The sequence below is a fragment of the Phalacrocorax carbo genome, chromosome 6 (genome assembly GCF_963921805.1).
Source record: "Phalacrocorax carbo chromosome 6, bPhaCar2.1, whole genome shotgun sequence".
Classification (NCBI taxonomy): Eukaryota; Metazoa; Chordata; class Aves; order Suliformes; family Phalacrocoracidae; genus Phalacrocorax; species Phalacrocorax carbo.
The window spans coordinates 34,698,066-34,715,327 of NC_087518.1; the positions used below are offsets into that span (position 1 = coordinate 34,698,066).

Genomic DNA, 17,262 nt, shown 5'->3' on the forward strand with positions numbered 1-17,262 from the left:
GGCAGGCTGTGGTCCAGCACATCTTTCTTTCTTACTCTTTCAGAGCAGCATTTGTAGCTGATCTAATATGTATGCTTTTTTCTTCAGTTAATCAGTGCCTGGTGAAATGGTGTAATCTAATCCAAACAAAACTTCCTGTCACCAGTGGCTGCTCTGGTGGTTGAGTAGCCAAAGCCTGCTCTCTGAACACTTTTCTTCCTCTTCCAGCAATATTTTAATTTTCTGGCCTAACACTTACAAACCACCACATAATGCAAATGCTTTTAGAATTAATGGCAACTTGTATGTGTTTGAGACAGGAGTGTGTTTTGTTTCAGGAACTGGGATTACCAGACTTCAAGAATTGAGCAAAATATTTTAAATATGGTTTAATTTCATATATGCTCTATTCTTATACGATTCAGCTTTTTGAACCAGCTTTGTGACAGCTTCATTCATTGGTTATATTTACACCCTCAAAGTGCATATAAATATTAGAATAATATCCAAAACAAACTGTCAAGACAAAACTATTAAGGAGCCTCCAGCAGGGGAGGATTTTGTTGTAATGCACTAAATAACAGAAATGGCTTGCTTTTTGTCTCTTTTGAATATTTATAGAGGCTTGTGTTTCCAAAGTTACCCACATGAGCCATAATTTCTCTGTGCTTTTAGTAACCTTTACCAATCCAAGTAGGATGTTGTTACAAAGGAGGTGATTAGTAGGAGTTGTCTGCTGTGCATGTCCCTTCTGTCCTAAGCAGGCAAATATAAGCAGGCATTCCTATACTGTAAGAAAAAGTAGTTGAAATATGCACATACATGCAATGATTTTGCTGTGTTTCTTTCTTGCTCTAGCTTTCTGTGCTGGAATCAGAAATAACTATTACTGCTAAAATCTATTGCTTGAGAACTGGCTTAGTTTGAGTTTCTTCAGTATAACTCTTTTCCTCTGCTTCCCTTAGTGCCCAACAAAGAAGCAGTCAGGTTAACAAAAGTGCAGTGGGAAATCAGGTAGGCACCTAACAGAGAATGGATAATGTGCAAGTTAATCCAAGCTGTTTGGTTTTCTTGGCTGCGTTTATTCATTGTAAGTGTATCATTTGCCTTTTCTGCTTCAAACATACACAAAATGCATCATCATCGCCTTGTGTTACTGAGTTTTTCAGAGCCACCTGACTTTCACCGCTATTATCATTTACTGTTTAATATTTCTGCTACTGCTTGCACTGCTGGTTAGTGTCTCCCCTCCCATGTCGTATAGTATGTTGAATCTTTCATGTTACACATCAATGTATTTGGTCATTAACTACAAATTTGTGAATTTCAGAATCCAAAATGCTGGTGAGTACTTGCTTGTGTATGTTTTGTCATAGTTGTTTTACTAGTTCTTATGTGTTCACAGCTTAATAGCAGTGAAGGGGCAATTCAGCAAGCAAAAGCAGATTTGCCTTTACCTCTTACGAAAACTTTCAGTTGACTTCACAGAGATGCTGACTATGTACCACAGGCCTCTCTCAAAGAAAACAAAGAATAACTGGTCGATGGTCTCAGATTAATTAGCACTTTCACCAGGATTCATTAATGAAATTACTTTTTTATTTCTTTTTATCATCTAAAGAATATGGGATTGATTCTGCATGATGCTAAGTGCTCCTGATCTTTGCTTCTTTCTCTGTTTTTGTGTGGGCCAGGGGTGCTTAGTACTTCACAGGATCAGTCCTCTTTTTTATGTGTGTTGAAAATAATGAAAATGCTACAACTTTGAGGGTGTCTGCTCACTTTGAGGGTTTTGCAAAGTCTTAAACAGAAAGAAAATGTTACGGGATTGGTACATACTTCAAAAGGAAGTAACAAACCTCTAGTAAAAATAATTACCAATATTGAACATCTTCCTGATGTTTTCATGTGCAATTTGGTCGAACGATGCTCAGGAGGTGAAAGGTGAAGGTATTCAAATGTGACCACTGAGCTTAGATCCCTTAGGTGATAAACCTGACACTTCAGAAAGTCTCCTATTCTCCTGTTGTGTATGAGAGTTCTAGCATTTTTTGTAAACTTAGTTATCTTTTTGGGGGTAGAAATCCAACCTCTTCCTCCCACCAAGAAATTGCTAGTTATTTTTGAGACATTAGTTAAAAGAATCCCTTAACTTCTTGGATGTGTGATGGTCCCCCACAGCCTTAACAGCATGAGTGGCATTTTTGATCTAATAGATGGTTTGGACTAAAATGAAAAAAGTTGAAAGGTCTAAACACTGAAATGGCTTCAAAGACTAGTTCTCTCCCCTCTGAGGAGAGATTTCCTTCTTATCTAGCTGTGCCGGAACATGTGTCAAACACAACAACCATCATCACTTTGGAGTGTCCCATAAAAGGAAAATTGACCAATTATCTGACTCTTCAAAAATACACAAATGAAGCGAATTATTTCTTTAAGTGAATGTTCTGTTTCTAAAGAAGTGAGAAAAAACTTGGCATTTTATATTAAATGTTGAAACTTGATTATTTTTGGTATAAAGGACTTTGCTGAACCTTTTATTTTAAAGATAATAAACAGATGTTTGTAAGTTAATTGTTTGGAGTTGAAAAGAATGAGAAAATGTTTCTGAAATAAAACTTTATTTTTGCAATTTGCTATTTCAGGGAACCAATCTACCGCCTTCAAGGCAAATTGTACGAGCTAAGTTCTGTAAGCTTTATTGTTGCTTTTTCATTTAGCTTCTCAGAGGGCAAAGTTTGTCTCTAACTCATTGGTTTGTTGAATACTTGCCACTAAACTATTTAAAGTGCCTTGTCTGTAACAATTCCTCAACAAAGTATTATTGCAGTTCATCACTTAACTGCTACTAACCTGCTGTTACAAGTACAATCTAGTATAACTTACAATGTTTTAGTAAACTTTGAATAAGATTATTTTTATAGTTTACTGAGCTTCTCAAACTAAAATGACTAATTGGTGTTTATTTTATTATATAACTGGAAAGCAGTTTTTATCTGATGTAAGTGCCTCTATTCATAGTAAACCTCTTTTTGAAAGGTGGGCAAATAAGTGTCTGGTAACTGAAGGGAACCATTAGCTCTTGTGTAAATGAATGTGCTGTTTATGGGTACAGGTACTGTTCTCGGTATTTTCTTTATGTAAAGGAATTACTTCTGGTAGAAAAAGTTGAGGGTTTTTTAAAATAAACTTAAGTATATTTTAAGTCTTTTTAGCATTCTTCTCATAGCACCAAGAGGATCAATATATCATGGACAGATTCTTTTCTAACCCTTCCACCTCATGAGTAAATAAATATGTGAATGCCTTTAATATTACTAATTAGAATTAATTGTCTAAACAGCAGTTAATTTTATAACAAGTTACTCCTGGTTCAGTGATGGTTAGGTGTAAGAAGTAAATCTCTATCATGTGCATTCTTTGGTAGTATCTTGGAAAACATGTATTTTTCCAGTTTGTTGCCACATCATCAAATTATATGAGTTACCATTTCAAACAAACTTAAAAAGGGCTAGGCAGCACTGATTCTAACAGCAGTTGAATTGAATCTCTTGAGAGATCAAGATCACTACGTTTTCCCAAAATAGTGGGATGCTCTTTTGCAATCCATTGCTTTTCTTTTTTGTAGCTTGCTTTCAACTGGTATGATGCAGATAACTATTTCTGTGTATCTCAGAAATAAGATGAGCACAGCAATATTACATTTTTGGAAGAAGTGTAATGCCAATTCTTTTTAACATGTTTTTGCTCCTTTTTCCTCTACTACTAATTTATCCTCTCACGCTTAATGTTTGGCCTTTTTTGTTTGTCTTTTCTTTGCTACCGCCTGAGGTTTTGACCTGACTCCACAAAGTTTCTTTTTAAGCCACAGGTTAGTCTGTCTTCTAATTTGCTTGAAATAATCAGTGTAATGCTTGGTTTTACGCAACCTGCTAGCAAGATTTGGTTCCTGAAAGCTGACCCACTCGTAACTGTATTTTTTTTTTGTGTTGAGATTTGTTTTGGTGACTAAAATTCAGTGTTTAAAGCTCCCCTTCATGATCAACCTTTGAAGATGAAGGTGTCATTGCTCCATGTGCCCAACTGATACTCTGTGTGTGAGAATGCAAGACACTCAAATTACAGAGGATTATATATAATTTATATTTATTCATTTATAATATGAATATTAATATATAATTTCATATCAATGAAATTCTGTTTTGTGTTTTATTTCTGTGGCAAAATCTGCTGCTGTGTTTGAAGTAGCCCCTGTAATTGGAGAAGGGGCTTAATCTGAACTATGGGTTTCAAGTCACCGTCCCAGTGATTGGGAGGTGAGGTTTGGGTTCAAAGGCTTTGTTTGACCTGCCTCTTCTACAATGTTACACCAGCAACCTGATTCACTTGTTCTGGACACAAGTAGCATTCAGACCCCATCAGTTGGCCTGAACTATAATGCTAATAAGTAACTTTTTCCCAAGTAACCACTTTTTCCTTTTTTTCTTTTTAATCCTGCTTTGTAGCATACTTTGCTCCTTCTTTTCTTCAGATATACGTAAATCCTGATACCTTGTGTGACCCAGGAAAAAAGTGTTTACAGAATTTTTTAAGCAAGTAGATGGAAATGGAAACTTGTGCCATGGTCATTGAAGTGGTCATGAAAAATCATGACAAGGCTGTTAAGAAATGCCAGTGTTTATGTAAAAGAGGTGGTGCCCATGGACAACCACATGACACTAAATTTTGAAATATCCTGGAATAAGACATGCTGCTGTTTAATTTTCCACCTTATCAAGACTAGAGGAATATTGCTGTTCTAAAAGGCCTTTAACCATACTTATTTTTTAGGTTAAGGTTCCTTCATGATTGACTTAATCACCTCGTCTTTCTTTAACTACATTTGGAAGCATGTTTCAGTTTTTCACTACTGAGCACTTTGCTTTAGTAAGCGCTAAAGTTTTCTTTGAAGTAGATGTGTTTAGGACTTAAGCCACTGTCATCATTTTTAAGTGATGCGATATATTGTTTAGTGATTTTTCGAGAAGCGATGTCACAAAACCTCGGTTGTGTTCAGTATCAGAACAGATCTGATCGGTTTTTGCTCTGACATTTGGCAAGTTACAGTGCAATACTGTATTAGGCTTCCCCTCTAATCTGTTATTCCTTGTTAGCCTCTGAAGTGTGAGAATATTAATATTTGAACCCAAAGAAGCGATGGCTTGTAAGGATGCCTCACAGAGTAGTTTTTGCAATTTTTATTCTCTCAATGTGCTTACTATTTGGTAACACATTTTGTTATGACAGTGATTAGAAGATAGTGTTGGGAGTTGTGTTGCATGTTCAATTTCCATGGAGTTATGTAACACAGCTTTAATAGAGTTATATTAACTCAACAAATGCTGCTGCTTTTGTATTGTTGTGGAAGTAGCCAGTCTCATGGTTTTTCACACTTGTATTTCTGTCTGCCTAGTCAATTTCACTTATCTTGAAATCATCTTTCAAATACTTCTTTTAAACAAATGGAACACTTTCTGATTCCTTAATGTTCTTCTTTTACAAATACCTTATTTGATTTAAAGGAATGAATAAGTCATGCAGCTCTACATAAAATGTACTTATTGTGTCAAATCCTTCTTTCCTGTTTATCCGTGAAGTGGTGGAGAATAAGGACAACAGATACGATTTGGGTTTTGTGCAGCTGAACTCTCAGAAAATGACTTCCTTCTGGCTTGTTCATGTGCATTCGTACCCTCTAAGTTTTATTTTTCAGACACCCAGATTAGATATCAGGATGCTGAAGGAAGGAACTGTGTCATCTCTTGTTCATCCTGTACATGGAGTCCAACTACCGGTCAGAATATTGTCTTCACTAGCTTCTGGCAATGCCCATATTTTTTGCCTTCCTGAAGCTAATAACTCATGTCACTAATATCCGGTTTGCACAGAGTGACATTTAGAAATATGATAGAAAATAATGAAATGGGTCTCTTAAATCCAAACCAACCAGAAAGTGAACTAGTGAAAACAATAATGAAAAACACTACTTTCAAGCTAAAGTACTATGCAGCATAGCTAACAATAGCTTAAAAAAACCGCCAACAACCCTCTCTCCCCCATCAGAGGTTTTTTTTTTAACTTCAAAAGTCTCTTTGAAAATCTCTGCTGCTTATTGCCCATGGAAGGACACTTATTTCTAAAATAGAACTTGGATTATGTTTTAGAGAAATTGTCTGGAGTCTACGGTGTAATTCAGCATCTTTGGAAAGTAGAACTATGTTGCTTGATCTCACTTTGTTTTGTACTTACACCTTGATCCAACATCGCCCTCTCCCCTGACCCCAACACTGGTGCTAAGTATGAAATGAGAAGAATTCAATGAAAAGAATATGAGGCTTAGCACACTAAGCTCATCTTCTCTCTCTTGATTTCCCCTGGAACTGCTTTCAAGTATTTTGGATAATTATGATCTGTTGTGGTGTCTGGGATATTTTAGAGAACACAGTAGCCTTTGTTCCCAGTAGGGGTACAAACAGGTCTAGAAATTTGCATGTGAAAATAAGTACCCAAGATATTGCTCTAGCTTTGTCCCCTGTTCTTCATGCAGAGTTGTATGGGAATGGCAGCTGGATCTAGTCCTCAGCATGCAGGATTTTTTGAGGAAACAACTGGCAAATTCCTTCCTTTACAAGACAGTGATCAGTGTTTGTATTAGCAAGTCAGCTTGTTTCTGTCCACACCCAGTGATGGTTATGCATCTATGGGGAGATGTGTTGGACTGGAGCAAGACAGTCTTTTGGAGCTATGCAGCTAATGTAGTTCTTGCATTAGGGCTATTAAAAGCTTCATTACTTCTTAAATGGCTTGTATAGTTTAGATTTTAAGATCTTGGCTTGGTCTATTCTGAGACCTTTACCACAAATGTCATCTTGTCAAGTTGAGAAAACTTGACTCTGATTAGCAAGCAACAGAGCCTTTGGTAAGGATGAGGGAAAGCACTGAATGGAATAAGCAGTGTGTACTACTTCCCTTCCCTTTTAAGTGCTCATCACCTGTAAGGTTCTTGAACATGCGACTTGGGTTTCTTACTGGTTTGCTTCTAGAAATCACCTCTTTATCCCCACTGTGACATCTGTCATCAAATTTTTTACCCTCTCTAAGATGTGTGTCCAAACCAGTTTTCAGTAGTGTGCTGGCCTGGCTGCCTGTGCTTCCTGCATGCAGAGATGTGCTTTATAGGGAGCAACACAGCATTTTCAACTGCAGACAGCATGGTTCCACAGCATTGTTGTGGTTTAGCCCCAGTCAGCAACCAAGCACCACGCAGCTGCTCGCTCACTCCCCCCGGTGGGACGGGGGAGAGAATCGGAAGAATAAAAGTGAGGCAACTCATGGTTTGAGATAAAGACAGTTCAATAGGTAAAGCAGAAACTGCGCGCGGAAGCAAAGCAAAACAAAGAATTAGTTCACTACTTCCCATGGGCCGGCAGGTGTTCAGCCATCTCCAGGAAAGCAGGGCTCCATCACGCGTAACGGTTACTTGGGAAGACACACTCCATTACTCCAAACATCCCCCCTTCTTCTTCCCCAGCTTTATATACTGAGCATGATGTCATATGGTATGGAATATCCCATTGGTCAGTTTGGGTCAGCTGTCCCGGCTGTGCCCCCTCCCAGCCTCTTGTGCTCCCGGCAGAGCCTGGGGAGCTGAAAAAGTCCTTGACCAGTGTAAGAGCTACTTAGCAACAACTAAAACATCTCCACATTATCACCATTGTTTCCAGCAAAACTCCAAAACATAGCCCCATATTAGCTACTACGAAGAAATTTAACTCTATCCCAGCTGAAACCAGGACAAGCATCCTCTCTCACAGCCTCTTACTTCAGTTTCTTTATAACATGGGAGTAACCACCTTTGCTCATTTGTTGTGAAGCGTTTAGTCTGCTGTATAAATATAGCTCACCTTGTTGTGGAGCTAAGTTCAAGTGATTGGGGAACCTTAATTTCCTGGGTTTTTCTTAAAACTTTCTCTTTTGCATTTGTGTAGTTCAGTGTAGAAAAAAAAAAATGAAATTAGCTTGGTTCTACAACTTGTTCTGTGGCAGCTGCCTGAAGGCCAGTATACTGGCTGTATATGCATGTTGCTTGTTTCCTGTTAAAAGTTTACTTCAATAAACATTGTAAAATCAAATGAGGGTTTGATGGGCAATCAAGTTCATATCAGTATATTTCCCTTAACTTGCACTTGGACAAGCATTCCATGTCTATTTGTACTCAGTAATGACCCCTCTCCATTCTTCCCCTCCCTGCCCCCGATAAACATGAATATTAAAAATAGTGACAAACTTCAGCAGAAACCTTTGTGGTACAGGCTATTCCATCCAGTCTGCTCATGATATACCCTTGAGTCTCTCTATGGAGTCATTTCCAGTACTTTCATAGCTTACTTGAGTCTTCAGAACCAGATCAATGCTTTTTTAGTGATTTTCTTACAAGCTGAAAACCTGTGGACTGTTTTTTCATCTTCATTGTTTTTCTTATGTTGTTGGCCTGGCTGGTAGTGAGTTGGAACACATGATCATCTTATTTGAAATTAAATTGATACTCTTGGATTATGTGCATTACCAATACTTCTACCAGCTTTTCAGGTGCTTTTCGCTTCTATAGATGGCAAAGAATAGAAATTGAGCAATGTTTTTGTCTGGCGCTCTGTTGATACTGAAGTTACTAGTCTTGTAAAGCCCTAGGAGAGGAACATCACTTCACTGAATCACAGAATCCCAGGTTGGAAGGGACCTCAGGGATCATCAAGTCCAACCTTTCTAGGAAGAGCAGAGTCTAAACAAGATGGCCCAGCACCCTGTCCAGACAACTCTTGAAGGTGTCCAACGTGTCAGTCAACCACTTCCCTGGGGACATTATTCCAATGGTGACTGTCCTCAGTGTGAAAAATTTCCCTCTGGTGTCCAATCGGAATCTCCCCAAGAGCAACTTGTGTCCATTCTCCCTTGTCCTCTCCATGGGACTCCGTGTAAAAAGGGAGTCTCCATCTTCTTTGTAGCTGCCCCTCAAGTACTGGTACATGGTGATGAGATCCCCTCTGAGCCTCCTTTTCTCAAGGCTGAACAAACCCAGTTCTCCCAGCCTATCCTCATATGGCAGGCTTCCCAGTCCTTTCATCATCTTGGTGGCCCTTCTCTGGACCCCTTCCAGCCTGTCCACATCCTTTTTGTGTAGCAGGGACCAGAACTGTACACAGTACTCCAGGTGTGGCCTGACAAGCACTGAGCAGAGTGGGATAATGACGACTTTCTCTCTGCTGGTGATGCCCTTTTTGATGCAACCCAGCATCCTGTTGGGTACGAATGGTCTCATATATTTCTCTAAAAGCAAGGGGAAACTCATGTCTGATCACACAAAGCCTTGCTTGTGAGACTTGTTGAGGGAGTTCTGAAGGGCTTCTCTGACCGCTTCCTCTTTCCATCTCAGTACTCCATAGGCAAGTAAAGGGTGTTGCTGTGGGAAGAAAGAATGGCTGAGGTTCCCTGCATCTGTGTGATTGGGGAGTTCTGTTGTTTTGTTCAGAGTATGATAGGAAGGAACGTTTGCTTTCTCGTATGTGTGTTGGAAAACAATAGATGTTCCAATAAAATTGAAAGCTTCTTTCTGATCCATAAACCAGTTCTCATGACCATTCTCTCCTCTTTACCTCTGGAGGTGTCTCATTCCTCTAAAGTTTTCTTTTGTCCCCTTTCTCTTTGCATGATGTAGTCTTGTAGTCTCCTGGCCTTAGTATTCCCAGCTGTTCCTTCATCTTGGGCTTGTATCTATTTTATAAAGTTCTGCTTTACCCATTTCCCCCCTGATTTTTATTGCTGCCTTAGGGGTTTTTCCCTCTTTACTTCTCCTCTTCTACCTTATGAGAGGAAAATATCTCTCATGTATCTCTCCTTACCACTTCCTATCTTAATTTCAAAATAACTGTAGAAGACCTTTCCACTTTGTCACTTCATTCAATCCCTTCTGAAAATTCCCAGTGTATGCCAGAAACCACGCCATTTGCCAGAATCTAGGTACTCTTCCTAGTATGCAACTTTACAAATGACCATAACAATTAGACTAGAACAGATTAGCCATATATAAAGTTATATGGACTTTTACAATGTGCTATTATACAACAAATAATATCTTCAAGTTTACATGATCCTTAATGCACACATACTTGCTGGAAGTACAACATGATAATACTTAGGCTTCTCTTTTTCTCCAGCCTTTTGACTGAAAACACTATATTCACTTTTTTAGTTTTTTCTTGAATGATAGGAACCTGAAAAAAACTGTTGAATTTGCCAGAGACTAAAAAAATGCACCTGTTCTTTTTTTTATTCAGCAAGTCTTTATTTAAAAAAATGAATGCAGCAGCAGGGTTATGTCAAGTGAGTAATGAACTAAACTTGTGCCTGACTGCACCTCTGCACAGGTCATCCGGAAAGGCTGGCTGACCATCAACAATATTGGCATCATGAAAGGCGGATCCAAGGAATACTGGTTCGTTCTAACTGCAGAAAGCTTGTCCTGGTATAAAGATGATGAGGTAAGGAATGAAGAACCTTTTTCTACTGAGGAAAAAACCACTATTTATTCAGTCTGCTGATACCAGCTTAAAGTATTACATTAGCTTGTACTGACTTGAACTGAAAGAATGTTTTAAGGTTTTTACCTGTGTTCTTTAGACTTTCTCTTTTGATTCAAGGAGAATGCTAACCTTATAAGGCTTCATTGGAATGTTGATAACATAAATACAGGGTGTTGTGTGGGGTGGTTTTTTGGGGTTTTTGTTTTATTTTTTTCTCTCTTTCTGTGGTTTCCACACATTGGTCTTTAAAAAAAATAAAAGCCACTTTTGGAATGTTCTAGTTATTGTCCTATGCCTGCTTGGACTGGTCTTACACATCTACTGTAACTTGATCATAAATTGTCTAGGTAAAATTGCTTCTAAAAGTAACTACAGCAATTGATTTAATGGTAACAATTCTACTCTGGCCTCATATTCTGAGAGGATGAAAAACCTGTCTGCAGAGTTCTGTAGCTGTAGATTTTGCAAGTTTTCAAGTAATTAAAAAGGTAAAGAAGGTTTCTTTGTCCAGTGGCTGCCTTCACCACTGCCTTCAACCTGTAGCTGGTTGGTATGGATTTTCAAATTTGACAAAAAAATGCACCTTGGTAAGAACTGTCACTGCTGATCAGTAAATCTGAGGTCAGTAAATCTGAGGTCAGTAATATGAGAACTGGAAAAAGAGCATTTCTATGATAAACAGGACATCCAGGTTGCTCACTTTAGTAAATATGTTGTTAGGCAGCTTGTCTGTTCTGTTTAATTATGTTTTCAACAATGTTGGTAATGTGATACATTCCATCCAAAATGCCACCAGTTATCTTGTTAAATTTTGAAGGTTAAAATGGGATTATTATGTGCGCTATCAGGCTTACAGTAAAGCCCTTGGGTTTTTTTTTAAGGTTTGTGTTGGTTTTTGCAGAAAAACTGGGCTACGTTAAAAAAAATCAGAAAATAATAGGATTTTTTTGAAGTTAGGTGTTTTCAGCAAAAATTGAGTGATCTTTAGGGTGAACCAGTTCATTGGATGGAAAAGGCACAGGAAAGAGTTTTAAATGAGCTCTAAAACATCTTTCAATCTTTCAATTTTATTTTAATAATCAAAACATGGGCTTACCCCAACAAAACAGGGAGTTGCTTGATGGGGACTCTGTAAGCAATTAATATTCTGTTTAAACTAAGTTAGTGTTTTGCTGAAGTGGATTTTCCAAACCACTGGGGAGAGGTCCTGCAACGCGTGTACGTAAGCCAGAGCTTTGCTGAGTCCTTCAAATCCAGAATGTGATACTTATCATAGGTGGTTACTTCAGTAATACCGCTGATGGTGGCAACTGTGCTGGTCAGCAGTGGTGTTTTCCTGAGTCAGTAGCCACTTTGGGATAGACCTTAAGATTGAGGGACAAATTAGGTTAATCTTGAAGGCTGTTCCTTGCTCTTTTTTTAAGTTTTAAAAATAGTTTGGTTTGATAGTCTTATAGGGAGACTCACCTGGGAATCTCAGAATAGTGCATGGAGGGAAATGGCCACTGTCTGATTTCCATATGCATTTTTTTACATAACTGTTTGGCAATGAAGAGACATTGTGTTTTGAGAGTCATGAAAATACCAGTAGTTCATTCAGACCAATATGGGAGATCACTCAGGAATTTCTTAGAGTGGTAAGAGAAGATAATTGCATAGTACTATTCCATGCTTTGCTGGTGGAAGACATCCCTCCTTAAGTACAGATGTGCTGTATAATTTGATTTTTCTGTCCTGGGAAAGAGTTATGTTGGATTTTTTTTTCTTTTTTAACTGGGCCTTTCTCAGTAGAACTTAAAAGAAAATTAGTAAGGTCTGTTTTAGATACTTCCTGACGGAGGTCAAAGCCACAGTTTGACCATTAGGTTAGTCAAAAGATGAGTGACTTGTTTCAGAAACAGAACTACTGGCTTCTGAATATAAAGCAAATATTTGATCTCCTGGCTGAATTCCAATTTTTGTAATTACATTTAGTCTCCTTAAAATGTTCTCCTTACTTTCAGCTTGGTTTGATAGTTGTCACGTTCTGTTCTCAGATGATTATTGAAATGGCTGCATGCTGTTTTATTTCCACCCTGGTAAGATATGTAGTCTTCAGTGATGTGTGAAGTGATACCCATGTTTATGTGTCTGGACTGTGCTTGGGCTCAGTACGGCTGTGCACGCTGTGAGGTCGCAGGGAGTTCATATCCCCTGTGCCTCCCACTCAGGCTGGTCAATTCTGCAGTCCTTGCACAGTAGCAAGAGCCTCTCCATCGCAGCTGGGGAAGATGCAGAAAGTCAGGCCTCACCTTTGTTCTCTTGCCACAGTGCTGAGTTTGTTCCCCCTGTGCCTCTGCCCCTGAGTAAGGAATGTTGTAGCAGCTTATGTACCAGGGAGCTGACAGTGTACTTTACAAAGCTCCAGTGTTTGCTAGGACCTCTAGGGCTGTGTACCCCCTCTAGTGTAAGCTGAGCCTGTTTTCTAGTCTGGAATTTACTCTGAGACGAAAATCACTCTCTGAATGCAAGTGGTTGCTTGCTAGTGCCATTAGAAGGATGTAAATTATTTTCTTTATTTGTAAGCTGCAGCTTTTGTAAGTGAAGGATCCACAGTGGAATGCATTCTGAAGCAAGTTACTCTGGCAAAAGACTTCAAAACTTGTATGATATCACTATTACAAAAGAAACAATTGGTTTTTTGACATGGTTTTGTTGCTGCTCAAACATACAACAGGATTTTATTCCTGACGAGATACAACTTGGTGCCTAAGAATGCTTTTTAGGCTTGTAATTATGGAAATATCACGTTGATGTTTGAACAGTGTGGTTAAATCAGTTATAGTGTTAGCTACGTGAATACTGATCTGGGTTAGTTTCTGATCCTGCATACAGTTGCTTGTGTTTGTAACTTTGCTGCGTGACCAGTACCATGATGTTGTGCCTTCCTACTTGCTTAAACGGAAGCAAGGAAAATATTGTGTACCACTTTTAGGCTGTTGTAAATAAGTGCAATATTACCACATTCACTGACCTCACAAATATAGATTTCTTTCATAGAGTATTCCATGTAATACTAGCTAAATTATTATAAGACATACCTACACGCACACAAAAGATTACAACTGAACATCTTAGCTCTCAGTTGTTACTGTTTTGTTAAGTAGCAAAAAAGCTGTAAGCTTTTGTGCTAGGGTTCACTTGAGAGTCAACCTGCAAAGATGAAGTTGTGAATTAGCCACTTCTACATTAGGATAAAATGGGCTTTGGGAATGTGGAACACCATCCTAGCTTGTAAATCTAAAAGCTCTTTACTGTAAGCAAAAGGATGCCATGTGTAGCATTTTTACAGGGCATGGTCAGAGAATGTGATTTCATTCTTCTTTCCAAAACAGCCAGAGCTTTTGCTGGCATTATTGGTGTGCAAAGGATGCCAAGCTGGGCTCTAGGATAAGAACTTCTGAAAATGTGAATTTTACATTTACTGGAAAAATCCCCTTTAGTCTTATTTCCAAATAAAAGATTTCCATTCTGTTTCAGTAGGGAAGTAGAGTATTGTTAACATCCAGTGATAGATGCAGTTTGTTTTATAATTTCACAATTTATTCCCAATTGTAAAATTCAGTGTTATTTGGGAGATATGAAAATAAGTGAGGAGGTGAGAGAGTGGAAAGGGGAGAAGTTACTCTAAGGTCTGACATTGTGTGTGTTTACAGAATTAATGTGCCACACAATAAGTTGCTCCCGGCTTCTGTGGCTAGTAGGAATGTTAGTGATTTTTATACTGACAATAATCTAATAATGCAAGTTGCTTGAGGTATGCCTGAGAAGTCAACAGGAGGACGAAACATAAAATGGTGCTGCAAAGCTGCGCGTAAATAAAACTTATTGTTAGTGAGTTAATAAGAACAACTAGGAAAAGAGTACTATAGGAAGCACAGTAAAAATTTCAGCAGTGGGTTTTATTGTATTTTATAGGCAGTGTTGGTTTGACTCTAGGTGGGTTGCAGTACGCGGCTTGGTTACTGACCGGCCGTCTGAGATCCAGAGTGACTCTTGGCTGGAGCTGTTGGTGAAGATGCTCTGGTGTGTCAGAGCGGTTTCCCACTGGCGGCTGTCCCTCAGGCTGGGTTGTCATGCGACTGCCTGTCTGTGCCTGCTGTACAGGTGAGAGGATGTTCTGCACAGCAAGTGTAGACAGGCAGACACATGACAACTCCGTCCAGCCAGTCCCTTGGAGCCATCACCGCTGGTGTGCAACAGTTTGTACCGTTCCGGTTTGGGGGTTTTGGTAGGGGGGGAACACACATAACAAACTTGAACTTTAAAACATTGGGAGCTGTAGAACAAGAACATAATTTGATTTTATTCGGAAAAGAAGTGTTTCAGTACATTAGTTGTCATTGTGCTGACATATATCAGAGATGTGATTTTAACAGACTGGTCACACCGAACATTTGGAAAAACAAAAAGGATTGAAGCCATGGTTTATTTTATATGCGATTCATACAGGATTTTGCCTGCATATTGTAGTCACACATAGTAATTTAACCAGATGTTTTTACTCTCCTTGGAGGCACAGTAATACTGAAGTTCAAGATAAAGGATATGTTTATACAGTACATATTTTCTAGGAGCAGATAAGTACAACGATCTTGCATGTTAAAAATAAAAACCTTTCTGTATAAATGGAGGCAACCACATGCACATTAACCCAGTTAAAGGGAATGTGCTGGCAAGAAAACTGGTTGCATTTTATATCTATTTTGGTAATATGTTAAAGCTGTACACTTAAAATGATATTTCTTAGTATTTTGCTTTGCGTATTATTTAAATAAGCTTTATCTCAATCTGTACTTTGTAAGAAAACAAAATAACTTTGTAGCGCTTCAGTGAGTTTTTCAGTTAAACATAGACTATGCTACAGATCAAAAGCATGCAAATAGCATCATTTCACATCACAAGATGTGCTGCTTTGCTAAACTTCCCTGTATATAAAATACAGTGACTGTAATCAAATTTAGCAGTGACATCTGCAACATCACTGGGGCTTTGTTTCAAACGGTATAAAGCACATTGTAAGCTTAAAAGGGGGAAAATATAGCTGTATTACTCTTCTATACAGATTAAATGATTCTGTTTTATAAGTGTTCTTAAATCACTCTTGCTCGCTAGTGCCTCCATAGGTAAGCAACAAACTTGTGCTTTCAAACCCTTCTCAAACCTATCTCATACAGAATAGCAGCAAAACACTTAAGTTCCAGCCTGAAAACTGATTATAAAAGGAATGAATTTACCAAAAGGCTGAGGTTTTAAATTAGACTAATAATAAATTAATATGTAATTATTCAGGTGTTCTAGCTCTGATCATTATTTTGCCATAAAGAAAAAGATGTATTTTAGCTAGTATGCAAGTTGAAGTATACAAATTAAGTTTATCAATTATATGAATAAAATTTTCCTTGAACCTAACAAGTTGGAATAAGTTGTCTTAAAAAAAACCCAAATCAAGCACAAAACGTGACTAGCTAAATCAGATGTGAAAAATCAATCCCAAGACATTAAATATTCTTACTTTGACTTTATAATACACTTCCCTAAATTTTTGTAACTCTAAGTATATTTTTAAGTGTATGCTTTAAAGTTGGCATGTCTTCCTACCCGCTTGACTATATTAAAGAAAAACAAAAGTGGCAAGTTAGAAGTACTTTTAAAACAAATATAAAACACTGTTTGTTTTATAGATTTCATCAAATTTAATGCCTGCATTTAGTTGTTAAAGAAATCAAAGTTCTTCAGACTGGGAGAAAATTAGGTCTCAGTTTCTGTGTTATGGATCCTTCTTGAAATAGCAAAGAACTGTACAGTAAAATTCATTGGCGACCTATAGTATAAAAGGATAGGAGGAACAAAAGTATACATTTTAATTAATAGTTTTTCTATAACAATCAGGAAAGTTATGCTGGGAGCAAAAGTTGTAAGTGGAAAGATTATTCAGTCTTTCTAATAACTGTACACAAGGAAAATTCATCAAAAAATAAGCAAAGAGCTTTACATCTTGAACTGAGGCAAATTTCTTTTGCTTTCAATTAACTCACTGGGTACTACTAATGACTGGATAGATATCTCCACATGATTTTTATTTCAAAACTGATATTCCTTGAAATTGTAGTTCATTTGCTAAAAGGACTCAACATTTTTGGGTGCTCTATCTGGTTGATTCATTGAGTCAGTAAAGGGTTCGAGAATATTTTAGAATACCCATAACAAAAAAAAACCAACGCACCACAAAAAAAAAAATATTTAAAAAGTAAAAAAAAAACCACCCTCATGATTACCAATATTATATTTACAGAACCCTATATTAAGGACCTGACTTCAAATATTAATACCTAGAAAATTGAGAATTTTATTATCTTCAACTGTGATCAGGACTTTTTATTTAAAGGGCAGGTTGTTATTTTTAGATACTGTTTTGCAATGCAGAGTAAAATGCAGTACTGAAGTACAGTAGCATTATTCAGGAAAGTTTCATTCTTAACTGTGGCATTTCCTGTCTTTTTGTAGGTTTAAACTTGACCCTTAATATTATTTCAATTAGGATGTGTTGTGGTTTTTGTTTGTTTTTTTTTTTTTAAATAAAGTACGGTTCAGGAAGAAAAGCCTTTTGCAAGTAAAAATGAAGTTA

At 37.7% G+C, this 17,262-nt stretch overlaps 1 protein-coding gene across 6 annotated transcripts in view; it reads left to right on the forward strand.

Annotated features, from left to right (window-relative positions):
- The window catches only part of DNM3 (dynamin 3), a 180,888-nt gene that overhangs the window by 46,623 nt on the left and 117,003 nt on the right, over window positions 1–17,262 (forward strand). For all 6 annotated transcript variants that reach the window (XM_064454643.1, XM_064454642.1, XM_064454640.1 and 3 more), the window contains exons 13-14: window positions 945–993; window positions 10,440–10,553. In XM_064454643.1, the coding sequence (XP_064310713.1) occupies window positions 945–993; window positions 10,440–10,553 (163 nt within the window). The remainder of the gene's footprint in view (window positions 1–944; window positions 994–10,439; window positions 10,554–17,262) is intronic.